This window comes from Athene noctua, chromosome 2, assembly GCF_965140245.1.
Source record: "Athene noctua chromosome 2, bAthNoc1.hap1.1, whole genome shotgun sequence".
Classification (NCBI taxonomy): Eukaryota; Metazoa; Chordata; class Aves; order Strigiformes; family Strigidae; genus Athene; species Athene noctua.
The window spans coordinates 119,252,576-119,272,147 of NC_134038.1; the positions used below are offsets into that span (position 1 = coordinate 119,252,576).

The window sequence follows — 19,572 nt, forward strand, 5'->3', positions numbered from 1 at the left end:
AATGTTTTCATATAAATGTTTCTTTTTTCTCCACTGCTGTATTTTCAGGAAAAAAAAAAAAAAAAGCCTGTCATGGACTGGCTACCTAATAAAAAAACTCCTATCTAATAGATCCTTTTGGGTGTTGTGTTTAGAAATATAAAAAGTAAAGAAACATGTTATAAATCCCCTAAGTTATTCTTACACAAAACCACACTAGCTTGCTTCACTCCCATTATATTTAATAAATGTTTATTCTGTTTTTTTATATACTACTGAATGGATTTATGAAAGCTTGAATTTCTACTTCCAGTTACTTGAGGTTATAATTTAGGTACGCATAAAACTGAACCCCAAGTGCATGTATTGTTTCTCAAAATCAAGTAGCAATGTTTTCTGCATGATGATTTCATCCTCTTATAATTATTTAACTAAGATTTCCCCCCTGCCCCCAAGTTACATGTGTATGCATTGTTGTCTTTGAAAATACAATAGAACTTTTGGCTCAAGTAGTAAGTACAATTTATTTCATAAGAACTGAACTGGTGACAAATTTACCATTTTCATCCTGACCACTAGCTTCTGGCGTGCCTTGTCTCTGGTCCTCCTCAGGTGCTTCAGGGTAGATAACAGCTGTATCTTCTTGTTGAAGAAATTCTTCAACATTAGGGTCATGGTTTTGTTCATTTTCTGCATCAGAATCACATTCATCTTCTTTTACTAAGAGTGAAAAACAAGATACAACATAAGAAATTAAGTGCTTAAAAAGAACATAAATGAGATTTAGTAATTCAGTAATTCACATTGCCTAATCACCCTCTATCCAAGAGTTTCAAAACTCTTTACGTACTAGAATAGGTCAAGCCCTTTTAAAATGCAGGAACATGCCAAGCTTTAAAATAGAGAACCAGTGGCATAATGACATTTAAAATTTTGACTAAAACCAAAGTTTGCCTCTTCAATTCAGTGCATTTTTATAATTTTAGATTTGTATGTTCCCTAAAAATCTTAAATGCAACATTGATTATGATTTGGCCCTTGTAGCCTGAAGGCCAGCTTACTGTCTTGGCTCCTATGTTTGCAAAAGTAAATTTGTTGCCTTCAAGACACAATTTTAGTGTTATTTAAGACCTGTTCATTAGTGCAAGTTCAGAAGATATTTAAACTCCAAATAACAAATTGGCCAGCTGAAATGCAACAAACTTGAACTTTCAGTGGCTTGTTCTCCAGTCTTGGAAATGACTATCAAAATGTTTCAGATCTAGTTAAAATCCTTCAACATTTTTCAGTTTAAAACTTAAGAGCACAATCAATGAACAATTGTATTTCAAAGTTAACAAATAATAAATTAATTATTTTACTTAATGCTTGTAAGATAAATAATTGCTACCAAGTATTTGTCTAAATACATTGTTCATAGAGTTTACTTTTACCATGGTGGCACATTTTGTGAGAGCTCTGCCTGAGGTCCACTAAATCATGACAGATCCCCTCCACTATTAACATGAGGTATATTTCTAATAGGAAGGAGAAGTTTTACGATTCATCTCTCAGTGTGAAGTCATATACTCAATTTAAAATTTGACAATCTTTTTATGACATGAGGCACTCTCTCACATATAGACTGTAATGCAACACATAATGTAGTTCTCCATAGTTCTTTGGAGAGATTTAACTTTATAGTAACTAAAAGGAATATGCGAATATACAGTTTTACACATATCAATGTTAAGGCTTTTGTTTGGTTGGGGTTTTTTTTGCTTTGCTTTGTTTTCTTTTTTAAAAATAAGGCTTATCCTTATAAAATCTAACTATTTAGTGTTAAGAGTTTTTTTTAAAAAAGTGTAAAAATCTTTTAAAAAGCTGGATGAACTATATGTTAAATTTTTGTCAACAAGGAAATAAAATAACAAAGCATCTGTTTTTGTTTGGTTCTGAAACTAAAGTACACACTTTATTTTGCCTTCTGTATAATCAGCACAGAGGAGCTGACAGTAAGATACAATATTAGCGTAAGTTTATTTTAGTATATTCCTTATTAGTTTAAAACACTATTTATTGACCTGTACTTGTATTCTATACAACTATGCGTAAGATGAGTGGCATTCCTTCTTTTGCTTTAAGACCTGGTGCTGCAGAGGACTGCTCGCTCTCACTGGTCAGCTACACCTCTGGACCTAGGACATCCATCCAAAAGGAGCCCAGATTCTTGTTCCTCAGTTGAAACACTTTATAATTTAAGACCTCTAGTGTGGAACAGCAAAGCAGTTTATGAAGAGATATGGGAGAATTTCAAAGATTTCAGAAGGATACTCATCTAGCCAGAATTCAATAGCAATTTATGAATAGGTGACTCAGATTAACAAAGAAATACCTGCACATCCAACTTCATCTGTCTGAGCTTCAGGCCCCAGGATTTCCTTTGTTTCTTTTCCAGCTGAAATAGTACATTTCACAAAAAGAAGAATGAATATTTAAAAACAACCCAGACAACAAAAAAGCACCACACACACAACTTAATATATTTGAGTTATTTCTTCAGCAATTTTTTCCATTTCTGTATTGTTTAGAAGAACTGCATTTAAACAATTTCAAAAATATGAATCGCACAGTATTTCAGCTGTGTAATCATATGAACCACAAAGATATTCCATGATTAAAGAAACGAAATCTTAAAAGGAAGCAATACTAAACGCTAACCATTATTTGAAGAGAGGTAAAATCAGGGACAGCGTGTTCAGCAAATACAGAGTCAGCTATTTAAATAACACTATCTACAAATGCAGCTATCTGGTAAACTGAAATATTATTTCTGGAAACCAGAGTATCATAAACCAAATAAGTTTACATTATTTTCTCCAATTAAAAGTTTTCAGGAATGACAGACAATTTGCTGGTAATGTCTGCAGATACCTAATGCATTCTCTTTCTTGTAAATCGTCTATGAACCACATATAGGTTGCAATTGCTTACACAAACAAGGATTTTAAACACATGCTCTCCACTTCAGATCAACTGTGCACTACAAGAAATGTTTCACATATCAATTCCAATATTCAGTCTGAGTTTGCAGGTATCAGGCATCCATAGAACTATTGCTGTGGAGCCTACCTGCCTTTGAAGCTTCACCAGCTCCTGCTGAGCTGCAGTGTTCAAGGATGCAGCATGGAAGTTTTAAGTCACTACAGGTTCTTGGTTCAAATCAATAAGCAGCCCAAGTTGTTCCTAATTTATGTTTGTTGGGTAGCATGGACTTGGAAGTTCCTATTGTAAAGGCCACTGCTGCCTCTTCTGACAGTATGTGGCTTACGGCAGGAGTGCACAGGAAAGCTATGTTGGTTGTTTTGCTCCTTTATCAGTAGTATATGTTTATATATTTAAAATTACAGCATTATTTCATAGTGTTATTATGGAGACCTTTGATGCTTCAGAGCTATACCGAGGAAAAGACTCTTACATGATACAGGAGGTTAGACTACACAAATGCTAAGATCTGAAATGGCAACTTTTTGTTTATCTTACTTCACTGTACTTTAGTGCAGGGAAAAATAATTTGGTTTGGCTACTCAAAACCTCAGAACATTCCAGCATTTTAATTACAGAAGCAGCCAATTTCTCCTTTATAAGGAAGATGGTAAATTCTGGGAAAACTTTTAAGTTCTCAAATAATACCAGTTTCCTCAAAGGAAAAGATTGTTAATTCTGTCAATTTTGACAAAATCCCACAGACCCAAAATATCTGCAGATAGTCACAAACAAGAAATACTTTAAAAGAAAACTGTAACACTTAAATCTTACTTTAATTTTAATTGTCTTCTAAAAAAACCCCTGAACAGTCTGTATTTTGTTGGTCAATACTGGATTGTGAACTAATTATATTTTTGGCTCATGATACTGCAGACTTGGTTCACAGCTTGTAAGATGGATGACTGCATGCAATGCAAATTTCAATCCAAAATTTAATTTCTTAAAAACAATAATGATGCAAACCCACTATTTTTCTTTAAAAAGGGTTTATGATTTTTCTCTATTATAAAATAGGATCTATGGAAGAGGGGGAATATCAGTAAGTTATTACTCATAGAAATTTAAATGATAGCTTCTCTAGCAAATTCCATTGGCTTCAGTACAAATAAAAGCTATGCTTCCCAAGAGAATGTCAAGGAATTTATGGTATTATAGATTTATCTCAGTTAAGTTAAAACTCCTCTTGATTCTAATCATAACCTCTGTTTGGTACTGTCTCTTCCCAATATCTAAAAGTGGAGTATAAACCAGGGAAGAGCCTTTTTCCACAGGGGGCGATCTTCCTTAATGCTATAGGAATAATTAATAATTTGAAAAAATGTTGAGATCCATCTTTATAACTATGTATGGTCCACACAGGAAGGCAACTTTGCAATTGTGCCCTCAGAAGCCCAACTATCACACTGCAAATACAGCTGCTGGGAAGCAATGGAAAGGATGGGATGATGGGGGAACAGATCTAAGACATTGTTGCACCAAGTATAAGTCAGAGCTCTCAATTCCAGAAGACATTTGAGCTACCTGCTGAATGACTGCTTAGGTATATATCTCCACAAATTGTATCTAGGGCATGAATACCTATCTTGGCATTACATCTGGACAGATCAGATAATTGTAAAACATATTCTTGGACTTCTGTATCTCATCACTGCTTATAAGCAGCTGCTTAGAGATTTGGTGGGACTTCCCTAGGATTAAATGCTAATGATATTCAGATCACAGGCAACAGTGTGGACTAGCAGCGATCATGCATGACACAATCACTGTGTCATAGGCTGACTGTAAATATCTCTTCACGTGTAAGATAACTGATCAAATTTAAACCACTAGCAAAATGGAATTTTTGTTTGTAGGCAGAAAGACAAACCACCGAAATTTCCACTGCAGTCTTATCTTCAGAGAAGGGAATAAATTCCAAAGCCCATCAAAAGAGTTTCTAATTTAGAGCTAATTTTCTAATATGCATGTAGCAAGCACTATTTACAGCTTACAGTATTGCCTAGTTGTTCGCTTCTATGAGTAAAAGCTTGATCAAAAAGATGCCACACTTTTTTAGCCTTCCTCCCAAATTAAATCAATACAAAATAGCACAGCAGTCTTCCTCAGCAACCCACTACACCAAAAGAACACCATCAATCTTGCAGCACATAGGCTGAACCTAAAATTTTGTGACTTAAAGGAATTTTTGAGTTCCAGGAAGAGCTTAAACATAAAACATAACTTCATTAATTTTTAAAGGTTATTTCAAGGTCTAGACAATTTTTTAATTTTTTAATTTTTCAAAGATTAATTCCAGGTCTGAGATCTCTAGATTTACTAAATACTTGTAATACATAATAATGCTTTTTAAATGTATTAATATAATAAGTCAGTAAGTTTAGCCTTTACTTTTTTTTTTTTTTTTTTTTTTAAATTGTAGCATTGGTTTTACTTTAAAGCAAAAAAAAAAAGAAATCATATTACAGAATCATTGCACACATGAATGCTGGCACATTGCCAACAATTTGTGCAGGATACACGTGGTTCACTTTTTCAAACCCATATGACTGTTTCAGCTAAACCTCTTGAGATGTACACCTTATATTTAAAACACCTGTTCTGAAAGTGTTTTAGAAATTCAGTTAGAATGACTGGAAACGGAAGGAAACTAATCTGATAAAGAAATGTTACGTGTGTTGTTTCTATTCCTGGGCATTCATAAACAGAATAAATATGTAAAAACCTCATTCTGTCAAGTTCAGCTAAAACCAGGAACTTTCAGTACTACTTTACCGATGAAACACAACTTACTAAAACTGCTGTAGTGTATGTTTTCTAAAAATAATTATCTACCCTGAAGATGGTACTAATGTTGCATGGACACCTACCCCAGTACCTTTATCCATATGAGAAAGATCATATATTCAGTACTTCTCTCTTCAGATTTCTAATGTGCAACCAAGACTGGTAAGATTTTCAGCTCCCAACTTCCCCTTTGAGAAGGCTATAAAGAACTAAATAGTACTTTACCACAGCAAATCAAAGCTCCATAAAACCTAATGTAGCCTTTTTTTTTCTCAGGTAGTCATTGCCAGAAGTTCAAACAATTTATTTTGAAAAAACTTGTATCAAATAAGAAATGCTTCAGACTGCTACAAAAGAGACTTCAGAATACATCATCTTTACAGAAGAAATTTATGGTACTTTGAGCAAGCCCGTATGTCAATTGCTTAATCTTTTGTCTGTCTAAACACTGATGAAAGCCTGTCTTCATCAGCAGTGACCAAGGCAGGGAAAACCCTGCCTATGTTGTGATTCTACAGTCACAGTAGAATTTGGTTTAAATGCTTCATTTTAGCAAACAAATTTTAAAAGGTTAAAAATGGTACATTTGAAATGAGTCAAAAAAGATGTCATCAAATGTCTAGAGGTCTGAAAAACCCCAGAAGGTTGTCTGAGGCAAAATGCTGTGTCATGACTACCTGTAGGTGTATCTCCAGGAAATGTTCAGTCCAAAGGATCTCGGACCCATGACCCTCTGCGAGCCCTTGCTCTTCTTTCACTGCCTATTTCAGGTTTCCTGCAACTATGCTTGAAGAGTTCAAGAAACAGTCTACACACAGTCCATTTTTATGTAACTGCCAATTCCTGATAGATATAGCCTGCAGTAGAGCAAAGACATTATAGGAGAACTAAGAAAATTACCTACCTAATAATTTAGCTCCGAAACATTCATTTCCCTGCACAGCATACCTTGGCAATAGCAGCTATGTAAAAACAGGCTGAGTTGATGCTATTCTTTGAACTCTCAGCTGCTCGCTCTCAGCTGGATTGCAGTTAGGGACCATATGACTGCTTTCCATTTATTTAGATGTGAGGTCATGCAATTGGTCTTAAACCACCGGTTTTAACAAGGTGGATGCTAAAGAATTGCGGCTGGAGTTCAGACACAAACAGCGATATGCTGGAAAATACTCTGTATCTTCCAGGGGATTAAGGCCAAATTCCATAATAAATTCCACTAATTTATGCATTTATCCCTGTTTGGCTCAAATGTAAGCATGCTGTGTGATATTATGAAACTCCGTATCCGATTCCACAGTTAAAAAAGACCCGTTTCCTGATTGCTTCAAATTTTCAGCTTCTAAAGCTGCTGCATAATATGTACAACATTTACCTCCTTTCAGTGTTTTCAGAATACAGATTAATTATGAGTAAGATGGCCAATTCTAAAACTAATATTCAAAAAAAATTTTTTTCTGACTATATTTTACAAGGGAGAAGGCAGAAGCAGATCACAGGGAGAAATTTAAATTTGAATACTATTTTGTTTCACGTTTTTGGCTTACTGCTTACTCCTCAAGCAGAGCAAAGCCTGAACCTTACCAGGACCCATGACAAAGACCTGCCATGCAAAAAGACTTGGAAAAACTAAAAGCAAGTAACTAGTCTCTGATCACCCTGGAGAATGCTGCATCTACAGATTTGAAACTCCTGTTTAACAATGCAAATGGAATGAATGCACCTCTGAATATGGCTCAAAAATTAAATAGAAAACATAAAATATATTACAATAAATGTTAGAAAACCCTCTTTTTTTCATTGTGATTACATGCTATTTCAGTAACAAATTGGCAAAAAGAAGTTCTACTGAATCTTCATTTTTGAAACCTTTCTTTGCATAGCATCATAAGTGAAAATGAACATACCTTCATCTTCCCAGCAACTGTTTGTGCTCCCTTCTCTTTCACTGTTTTCTGGTAATACTGTATGGTCTGTTGGCAAGTCATCTTCTGGCACACTAGCATCACAGTCTGCCGCATCAGTTACACTTTCTTCTTCCACTATATGCAATTTATCTTCATCATCTGAATCTGAGTTTGCTTCTACCACGTTATTATAATTGGTGACTGCGGACAAAAAACAGAATACTAATCAATACACTCAAGTTTACAGAGATTCAAAGCTTTCAGTACTGGGGCGAGACGCTATATCCGTGGCATCTCTATGAAGTCACATTATTATTTCTTCTTTTCACATGGGGATGGCAGTGGCTTGTGAGCAACTTGAACGTAATGGTGGCATACAAGGAGACATCTGACATCTGCTGGGCTTCCACCACTGCTAGGAACCACAATACCTCTCACTTCTGCACACTCAGCATAAGGCTGCACAAGAAAAGGCAGCCGACAACTCAAGAGTAGTCTTCTGGGCGACACCGAATCATCAGACTTCCATCTGGACCACTCCAATTTGGATACCAGTATTACTGTACAACTGCTTCAAGAATATTATCTCCTGGTCAGTAGTCTGTCATGATAAACAACGTTTTGTTACAAATGCATATAATGAGGATGGGGTGTATGTGTATAGCAACCAATGGGGTATAGAAGGAACAAAACTGTAGTGAAACAACTGGCACTGAAGACCAAGTGACCCCACACTGAGCACACTCCAGAGATGATAGCTCAGTCACTCTTGTCCAACCCTGTGGAGCAAGCCTTTGTCTGCAGTTAACACATGCTAGCTGTGCTCACCCAGTCCATCTTCTCACTGACTTTTCTTGCAAGCAATGCCACACCCTTGCTCCAGGTATGTGAATCAAGAAGCAATAAATGGGAACAATAAGGAGATTTGATTAAGAAGGGCTGGAGTGCTCCTGATCCAAGCTAAAATGCTCTTGTAGTTACACCCAAAGATCACACTGAAGACTCTGCAGGAGATGAAACTAAAGACTCAGCAGGATGAATGTGAATGGAAAAATCAGAGGTGACTTAGAAAGGAAATCTCACATAACATTTTCCCCAGCTACCATGAAAAGGTACTAACTCTACTTTTTCAACCTGGAGAACCATATTGTGAGAGTCTTGTGGACAAAGGATTACATAATGATATATATGTTTCTGGATATGGGAACAGATTATTATTTAAATAGTCTTAATTTGTAAACTTGTAGAAGATCAGTTATGGCCATTTAAATTTAAACTGTTAAGGATTATGTATTAAGAAAAAAATTACTTTCACAAACTGTTGAAATGTCTTGTTACTCACACTGAAGTTAACGTATTAAACACTTATATGTGTATTACTCTTCACTGCCAAGTTTGAATGTCTTACTAAAATGCTTCAAAATATAGTTTAAGAAAGAGAATTAATTTATCGATGAATAAAGTAACAAGACTTGTCTTAGCTGAAATACTCCTCCAGTGGTTATTAGATTTAATACCTGGGAGGCACATAATGATACCTGCATCCTGTCACTCTTAGCACATGAGAAGCCAGGCTGATTCTTTCATGTGAAATCCTGCCTATTAAGGTAGATAAATAGTAAACTAGATTCCTTTCTTCTAAAGTTACCTTTTTTTTTTTTTTTTTTTTTTTTTAATAAAAAAAGCTATTCTAGTCATTTAAAAATGCATTTAAGCAGGGAAAGTGAGTAACATGAGCTGAGAGGCTACTATCTCATTTCTTTCCAACTGAGGAGAAAGATGTCTCATCTAGAACATGCATAAGCATGACAAAAGAGCCTTCTGAATTCGAAACAATCATTCTATGTTTCCATATTTTATACACATAGAATTATTTTTAAAATGTAGTAACGCCTCACTATTCATGGCATTGACATCTTCTAAGACACAAAATTAGGCAAACTGCCTAAATACTAGTATCTGGTCCATTTCAATCGATAAATTGATATACACTTCATATTCTGTAATTGATTTTGCAAAATAAAATATGTACTGTAAGGAATGCTTTAATATTGTGTGAAAGAGAAAACAGACATGTATTCCCTCACCAAAGCAGAAGAGATTTATGAATTTATTTGCCTTAGAAGTGGTTAATGCAACTTTAATAAAAGTGTAATAACAGACATAAACCAGGAGGAAGTAGAAAAATTATTTTAGCCTGTGGTCTTAACTGGGTTTTACTGTGATGCTTAGATGTAGAGGATTATTAATATAAAACACTAGCCTATTTACCTTTGCCACATGCAAGGGAAATCAGCAAGAGCAGCGATCAAAATTTATAGGCCTAAGTTCAGGTTTCAGTAATGTAGATAATGAATACTTGATTTTTTAAAAATAAATTTCCTGTTTAGCTTGCAAAATTAAGTGGAATCCCTTATATTAGAATTTGAGTGGTTTTTATGGAAAATGAAAATATAATCAGAAAGTTTGTCCTAAAGAATTATACTTATGGAGGAAAAACATCTCTTTTTTTCTGCACCATATATTTTCTGATTTTAAAAATAATCTGCTCATTATGGCTCTAGTTACCTTGAAACATTTTCATACATTTGCGCTACACTCACTCATGTGCTAACTCTGTAAAACTTAAAAACTCTTCCTTCTCCATGAAAAGCGAGAAACAAATAGTCTTTGGGATTTCAGTTCCTTCCACCAAAGATCAGTTGTCAACAAGGCAACACAATAAAATCAGCAAGAAATCTGGCTCTAACATTCCTGTTTTCCAAAGAGCTTTGGGGGAAATAAACTGCAAAATCTGCATCTAAACGGACTCAGCACATTTAGGATTGCCAGGCAAGCCACACACCAAACACAGCAGAAAGTCAAGCACTTAAAATGATGGAAACATCCATATATCTATAAGCAACTCTAACTAAATGATTACATGCTGTTTTCCCTCTACAGGATGCTTGCTTCATCTAGTGCAGTGATGGCAATTATACAGGGAATGCTCAGTTTTATAGAGTGAACTGAGTATTTGTAGGATCCTGCCTCATTTTTTTAGATTACAAAGTAATTGCTCATCCTTTTTATCCCCATCAGCCAGCAGTGTTCTCAAAGCCTCACTTATACGATGTTAGCCAAAATGACATTCCTCATTATATATATTATATATTTATAGACAATATATTATAACTATATATTATTATACGATTATATATTATATATAATTTCCCTACATGGCATACAGCAGGAATGCTTCAAAACATGTAATTAACTGAACTGTAGTAGGACAATGGTATCTCCATTTTACAGAGAAGAAACCGGCTACTTAAAAACCTGAGGATTCTTTTGACAATCCTGGCATTGCTATGTCAGTGTAAGGCATTTCAGAGGACTACTTTTTTACAGCATTTTATATAATCAGAGCATACTTGCATTCATTCCAAATGCAGCTGTGCTCAGAGCCCAGGTATCTTGGCCTGCATGCCACGGCAACTAGAAACACAGAGATCACCTTCAAAATAAGTGACCTTCCAGAATCACATAAAAACTCCTTGAAAGAGAGAGAACAAAATCCAGTCTTTCAGTGGAATTTTTAAACACCTTAGAGAGTGTGCTTTTGATTCCTGCAGTCCTCTACTTAAACTATCGCACTTTCCAGCAATTAAGGCAAGGGTTCTAGAGGCAACAGCTTCCTTTAATAAACACCCCTGATTAATTCTCTGGACACCATTCCTCCTGTGAAAAAATTATATGATCACATAATTAAAGATCTTATCGTTATGCATACGTGCGAGGGACAAATTAAAACAGTTTGAACAATCTTCATTCTGACATTTTCCAACTTTTTTTGAATGCTCAATTTTCAAAGGCAAGTGTTTGATTTCAAAGAATGTATTAATATTCTTTAATAGAAATGATGGTTAAAAAACAATCGAAATTAAAATTAAAATCCCATTACATGGTACCATACTGCTGCCTGCATGGCTGCAAAGCTTAGCTTTAGCAATGAAGATCTGTTCCTGGTGCCTGCAAGACTATGGGGTGATAGTAGCAGATTGCTATCTTCATTTGCTTCAGACACGTTTTGGCTACACGCTTCACAGCTCTTTGAAGACATTAAAGAAACCCTGGAACTGCGGCACCCAGCATCCAACTCCAGTAGTAACTGTCCTCCTCTCCCTTCTCCAGTTCAATCCTAGAGCCAAATTTAGACCTTCCCTATCTGCGCATCATTTTGAACATTTTCTCCTCTCATCCTTGATGTTCCCTCAGAATATCCACCACTGAAAAAAGAGGACAACAAGCTCATGAACCTTGCTTGATGACTGGCATCACAGTAACTGCTGAAGTGTTGAGAGGAGTAAGTTCAATTAAAACATTTAGCTAGAGATTGAAATATACTCAATACAAAAGCAATACATAGAGACTACTGCTTACAACCTCTGAAAGAAATTAAATTGAATATACATAAATGATGACTTCAAGGGGCTTCTAATTTGGTCAAATATTCCACGCAGAAAATAAAATCCACATACAAAACCTTGATTAGAAGAATAGTTACAGATTTCCAATGAAGTAACTACAAATATTTAAAACTTCAGTAATATTTACTTTTAGTTAACGTAATTTAAAAGTAGCAACTACCTAAACAAAATGATTCAGCCTGGATCACAGAAAATTGTCACAAACAGCAATCAATGTTTCCACAATGAGACACCGCTCTGTGAAAAATCAAGAACGGCTAAAGAGGTTACATCACCCTCGGCGACCACCGCTCCAGGGATGCCTATCAGCAGCAGGGGAGAAGAGCAGACCAATGAAGAGAATCTTATCTTTAACTGTAAAAGCGAAGTCTGACTCAGATCATGAACCATGGCTGTAAGCCTCTGGAAACATGTCACCAGACAAGCATTTATGATGTATAACAGACATAGGAGCCTACTCTGTCCACCATATAGCATGTCACCTTAGCATTAAAATGTACATTATTATATTAAACAATTTCATTATTAATTTCAGCATTACTTTCACAGATGGACAGAAAAGGCCCCACTTTCAACATATGTATTACAAATGACACTGAAGACTAAATCTTTATTCAACCATTTTTTATATCATTACTATGTATCTTCTGAAATAAAGATGAAAGTAATTAAAAACAATACATCAAAAGTACATCTTATGAACCGTAATTACTTTTTTTTCCTGTTGATCACTTTCTTGCTACAATATCCTGATTCTTAAAGAATAAATGTGTATCTGTAGTTGAAGATTTCATTGCTCTAAGAGTAAATGATTGCAAAATGAACTGCAGAAAATGAGCTTTGCTTTCTGGGTTTTGAGAGTCCTAAATGCAGAGATGTATGATGTTGCACAGTTCTAATTAAAAAAGAGATGTGTTCAAATGGAATTAGTGATTAAAGAGCTAAAACAAAGAAACACATTATTTTGCTCGTTGAATACAACTAGAAAACCGCGATACATACGTCTAGTCGAATTCAAACATGGTATTTAAAAGGAAAAGAATCTTTAGTTCTGGGATTGAAAACCAATGAACCCAAGAAATTTAAAGCGAACACTAATATTGCAGAGATAAAAGACTATAGGACTCGCTGTTTCCACAGCATATACTATAATGGGAGATTCCCCCAAACCACAAGTAACCTGGGCGGCAACAGAAGGAAAGCTGCTCAGAAAGTTGGCAGCAGGTACCCACTCACTGCTTCTCCATCCAGATCTGCCCTCAGAATCATCAGATGACATGAAAGATGACATTCCCAACACAAAGAATGACCCAATCAAGTTCATATCACTCAAATTCTGATAGAATTTACTCAACAAGAAAAGAAAGTATGTGGTGGAATACGTACTAGAATAATTTGAGATCAGGTGGCAACAGCACAGCACTGCACTAAAGAGGACAGAACTAATCTGTAATCTCTATGTATTACCAGGATGTGGAAGCATACAGAGGGAAGGATGCTTTGAACCTGATTTGGTACAGTCTTTTCTTCAATATTTGCCAGTGGTTGCTGTCTCTTACTGGTCCAACATTCTTACTACCTGTCTCTTTTATACCTCTCCATACTTAATCCCAAATCCTACTTAAGTACCTTGAAAAATTAAGCTTCTCAGAATTTTTGAGTTAACACAAACACCCTTGAATTTTTTAAGATGTTGGACACCTGTAACCAAGACATTTGAGTTGCGTGGGCTCAGCATCTCAATGCTGAAAAGGCTGGAGATCTAGAACAGGTGTGAGGGATTATGATCTTCTAGAAAGCCTACTTCTAAAAGCTCTTCCAAGTTCTAATAAAAAGATTTGAAAGCTTAAGAAAAGGGAAAGCATATCTCCATGCTTCTCCTAAAATTCTCTACCTGTTTCCAGTAGTCTTTTTTCTCCTGGTATTTCTAAAGGAGATGTGTTGTCTTCATACTAATAGCCTCATTTTCTGTGAACTTGTCTGGTTACTTTTTGAATTTATTAAAATTTTGGCATACAAATTATTCTGAGGCAAGCAGTTTCACAGCTCTGTGCTGTGGGAAGAATAAGCTTTTGCTGCTGATTTTAAACCTGCTCTGCACTAGATTCAGTGGATGTCCCCTAAATCCTGCCCACCTGAGTCATCTATTGCTGCTCATGATTTTATACACTTCATTGTACAGCCCTCCCTTCCAATGGGAAGAGTTCTTCTCCACTTGTTACTCATATAAAAGTTGTTTCACTGATAATTTTTGCTGCTCCTCTCTGGACCTTCTGTTCTGCTGCATCACTGTGTTTACAGCAGGGAGAGCTGACAACCTAGAACTGCACCCAGCAGTTGGGATGCACATGAATCATGGATTAGAAAAGCAGCATTATAATTTGCTGTTTTCTTCTCTATCCCTTTTCTAATAACGCAAGTCATATTCTAGGACTTTTCTGACTGTTGCAAGTAAATAAAGTAACACTACTACAGGTTTAGTTTCTGTAATCCCAGAAGTGCTGTTCCTGAATGGTAACAATCAGCTCGGAACCCATCACAGAACACTGCTCCCTTTCCTCCACACACACTGCTTCATTTTTATCTACCTAGAATTTTATCTGCCTTACTACCACTTGGCTATTTGGAAACACTGTCATTATTTCCCAAACAAGTACAAGCAACCCATAGTGAAAATATTCTTTGCTTCCCAATCATGCCATAGCCTCCATCAGGCAGCAGGGTGATTTCCTGTAGTATCGGGAAAGCCAGCAGCACTACAGAGGCGAGTGGAGGTAGCAGAACACATTACACTAGGCAGCTTGTTGAACTCAGTAAAAATACACCACAAGGAGAGTTCATTATGTGGAAAGTGTGAGGAAACTGTATTATAATCTTAATTAAATCAATCAAATTAAAAAAAAACCAAACAAACAAACCCAACTACAACTTGCCTGAGATTAGTTTCTGAAATAAAGATTTAAATTTAATTTAAAAACATACTTGTAATTTTCAGAAAAGTCATTCTGCTTTTAAGAACAGTTTATGTGCTATAACTGTGAAGAACAGAACTGTATTTTATATATAAAAGGTTGACTCGTTTATTTAGACATATACAGATGTGAGAGTGCTTACACGGGAAAGGGGGAACTGGATTCAGTCCTTCCTCTGCCTGAAGGGATCAAACTTACATCTCCCACATGTGTATATATAAATATATGAATAGTTATAAAAAAGTAAGTCAAAATGTTTACATGTACCAAGCACATTTCTGATAATTTTGTTTAACTACTAAAAATCTCTTTCAAAATGTTTTTATACCTCTTAACTGAATACTAATGTCCAGTCAAATGCAGCTTGACACACATTTTGACTGAATATTCTGACACCATAAAACCCATAAAATTGAAGAATCTTAATATGCACTAAGGTACATAAATCATATCTCAATACACATGTACTGGAGTATTTGGTCTTCTGGTCAACTCAAAGAAACACTGAGTTTAAAATAAACGTTTTGCAAGTGGACTGCATACTAAATGTGCTCTAAATGCTGTACTAAAAGAGACTGAATGTTTGGCTTGGCTTACACAACACACATTAAAATCAATGGTGCAAATACAAACTTTCTGCTTGTCAATTTTAAATCATGGTTTTAAAATCAATTAGTATTTGACATTAAAAACAAACTGACCTTCAATGTTGAATTTTTCTATTGATATGGCAAAGTCTGGCGCAAAGCCTGATGATCTAAGTCAGGATCAGTTCCCCAGCATGAAGGGTAACGACTACGGCTCTGGCACTAGACTCTGAGATGACATAAGCGATACTTGGAGCAAATCTGGCAAATATTCTAGACTCAGTGATTAAATTTCTTGCTGCTTGCCTTTGCTCTTCTGATCATTAGTTTGATTTAGCTTAACTTAGTCTCATATGCACGATTATATTGGAATGGAACAGTTTGGTAGCGTACTATTTAGAAACCCAGAAGCAGAAGCAGCTCCAGGTTTCCCAGTGGGGCAGACATAGTGGAGTTTCTGCCACAAAGGTGAATAAAGGCAGACAGCGCAGAGCAGCTGCGGGAATCTGCTGCTTTGGCTGCTCCTGGCAGGCAGCTACTTTAGCCTATGCTAAAGCAACCTGCTTTGCCTATGACGAAGATAAATTCTGGGCAGAAGAATATACATATTCCCCCCATCCCTCCCATTCAAACTACAAACCTAAGACTTTAGACTTTACTTCTGTATCACTTCTGGGATACTGAGCCCAACACCAAGACAAAAGTGGGATCCAAAACCAAGTCCCACTGATTGTAAAGGATTTGTAAGTCACTGGTTCTGACAGCAAGGACAGCGAGCTTGTCCCCACACTAACAGGCCGGGTGATTGGTGGAAGAGAAACAGAAATACATGGTGAAACTGCTGACACTGAGGACGTAATGTTCACACTCTGTGTTTCAGAGCAGCCTTTTAATAAAACTAGCTCTAGTCTGGTCTTTTGGAGTAAATTTTCTTCAGTGGCTGCAGCACACTAAGAATGCTCCCAGAGCCTGTTTTCTCATTTTTTATAAAGAAAAGGCATGCTCCCAAGTCAAAGCACAATGAGTGAGGACAGTCACTTGAAAAACAAAGTCTTGATGTGAATCGAGCCACTGAAGGATATGCACCTGCAGCCAAACCCTTCTGGAAGGGACACAACTTCTTGCCTGCAGTCTGAAGGATAAAAGTTTCCATTACTCATTCCATTATAAAGTTGATTAAATGTGATCTCAGCCTGTAGAGGGGAGGGACCTCTTGGGCCATCCACACTGATCCTCCCTCCTACAAGCAACCAGGTCATATACTCCCTTTCACAATTTAATTTTTGAAAGTATCAGTCAAATTCTTGCCAGACTCCTGAGTGCAGGACATACCAGCAATTGAAAGGAAAACTACACATGGTCCTTCTGGAGAGCCAAGAGCTTGTGGTGACAGATACCGCCAGAACCAGTAACTACCATCTGTTAGAGATGAAAGTGGATGAGGTTGTGTGAAAAGTTCTAAGGACTGAATCCCATACTCCTCAAAAAGACTCTGGATCTATACTGCCAACAAACATCTGACAGAGAAGCTGCAACAGCAACACAGGAAAGCTTGAAAAGGACCTTTGGGAGACAGAAGAATGATGGCGCAGAAGACATGGATGCCAGTGAGTACCCAAATCACTCAGCACTGCAGTGCAGGGTTAAAAGATGAGTGAATGGCAATGGAGCTCCAGGACTGGTAACAAGTTGTCATATGCAGTACATATAGTTCAGTAAATGAGAGACCACCATCACCCTTTGGGTTACTTCTTGAAGGAAAACCTTTGCTTCCACTTGCTTGAAATATCTTAAGATCACAGGCAAAGTTGTTCCCATCTGCAGTGCTCTGAACATTATCAAGTATCACCTAGTAAGATGACCTGACCACAGCAACCATATGTGTTTCGGTAACTCCCGAGATTGCAGATGACAAGCTCAACAGGGGACACTGGTTTCACACTCATTAGAAAGGATCATGAAAATTACAAATGCAGACCTCTCAACAAGAGGCCTTAGTACAGAAGACCACTGGGTCACCAAGTGGGAGCTCTTAAGGCAGCCCACATACCTTATAGTTTTAACTGTCCATCATCTGAGCAATGCAATCACAGCAGTTGTACACTGGGATACTATATAAGCCTTTCCTAGAAACACTAGACTTTCAAATGCATGCCACTTTGAATGTCTTTCCAGATGCTGGAATGATACATGTTAAAAATGTATAGAACTTATACGGGGCGGGGGGGGACACCAACTGTAAAAGCAAGTCCAGCAATCATATGAGAGGTTATTTGCATGTAGAACTGACATGAGTCCAGAGGTGAGAAGTAGAGAGCATACAGACAAGTATTTCGTGTATTTAGTCTTCGTCCAATAATAAGTTTAAAATACAGAAAAACATATGTTTATGTATTTATACATACACATACATATGTACATATATATTTTCAGGTTTGATAGCCTAAAATTAGATTTGGAAATTTATATCTAGATCATCATATAAAAATAATCTGATTTTGAAATATTTCTCTTATTAGGACTACTTCAGAAAAGTAACTTAAGAAATGTAATTTTTCGCGTGCTGCTTTTGAGACTTTTCATTACTCTGCAGCTCTTCTGTGCTAAAAATGGAAGCTTTATAGCTTTGCAAAACAAAGGCTTTCAGTCTTTCAGGTAGACAGAGCAACTTGCAATGGCAATTCCTCTATTGGATTTGCAAATGATGGTCCTTTTTCTAATGAAAAAGCTAACTATTGTCTGAATATTCTCTCCTTCTAGACTCTGGATTGACGTAAATTCTACATGCAAATAAGAAAATTCTCAGTGGCAGCATAATTTGAAAAATGGTATTATTACAAGGTGCTTATAGGTTCAGAAATACTAAAAATGGTCCCATAAGAAAAAAAAAATTAACATTCAGAAACAAGACAGCTGAAGGTATATGAGAAAATTAACTGTACCCTTTGCCTGTTATCACCATTGTACAAGTCAAGGTTGCAGAGCCTTCTACAAATGAGAACTTAACTCCATCTGTGTAATTCCATGTCAACTGCTGCTGTCAGGAACTTTTACAAAAACTTAAAGTAAGTTTAATACTTTAAGGTAGTATTTACAAAACCTTAGAGTAATGAACTGAAAGAACCATATCCCCTCCCAGCATTTTTTTTTAAATCTACTGGGAAAAAAAAAAATTCTATAATTTTACTGCAGCTTTAAACATTCAGCAGGGGAGAAGCCATAGCTTGGTTCATTTTTCTCTCTCATAGCTCCCCCATTTTATGTGTTGTCCCTCAGATAGACTCATAAAATGCAGAAAAGTGTTCACTCATTATAGGTGACAAAACCTCTCCTATGTAACATGGAAATTATTGCAAGTATTTATATTTGTGAATGCATGTGGACAAAATAAATACCAAATAGAAAGTGGAGATGGCCACCTAATGCACGGACAGGAACTTCTGGCCAAATCTCCTGCTCTCTGCCCATTTTTCTCTTTCTAAAGAACACATATAAAATTATACTGACATAAACATCAAGTAGATAAAATCCTGACGCTTATGATTTTTAAAAACCCCTGAATTTTCAAAGAATATAATGTGGAGACAAATTCTGGATAGACAGCAATGATCTAGTAATTCTCTGCTCCAAATTAAAGAAGCAAAAAGTAGAAGCCTTACCCTTATGTCCTATTTCATCCCAGGTCAGTTTGCATTTCTGTCACCAGTATTAGTTTTATGGTCTATCATTTCACTCAGAGACTGGAAAAAAATAATTTACACATCTGACTGTTCCTCACAACCAAGCACAGGTCACAATGGTTTACTGCCTCTGAGACCACTGAGCATGGTGATCATTAAAATTAAGCACA

General features: G+C 36.3%; 1 protein-coding gene across 4 annotated transcripts in view; it reads right to left on the reverse strand.

Moving 5' to 3' along the window:
- ZEB1 (zinc finger E-box binding homeobox 1) overlaps positions 1-19,572 on the reverse strand; it is a 124,232-nt gene that overhangs the window by 17,967 nt on the left and 86,693 nt on the right. Inside the window, exons 2-4 of one of the 4 annotated variants that reach the window (XM_074900029.1) lie at positions 7,695-7,895; positions 2,354-2,416; positions 538-699 (exon numbers count right to left, since the gene is read on the reverse strand). In XM_074900029.1, the coding sequence (XP_074756130.1) occupies positions 538-699; positions 2,354-2,416; positions 7,695-7,895 (426 nt within the window). The remainder of the gene's footprint in view (positions 1-537; positions 700-2,353; positions 2,417-7,694; positions 7,896-19,572) is intronic. The other 3 variants (XM_074900030.1, XM_074900031.1, XM_074900032.1) reach the window with 3 other exon arrangements.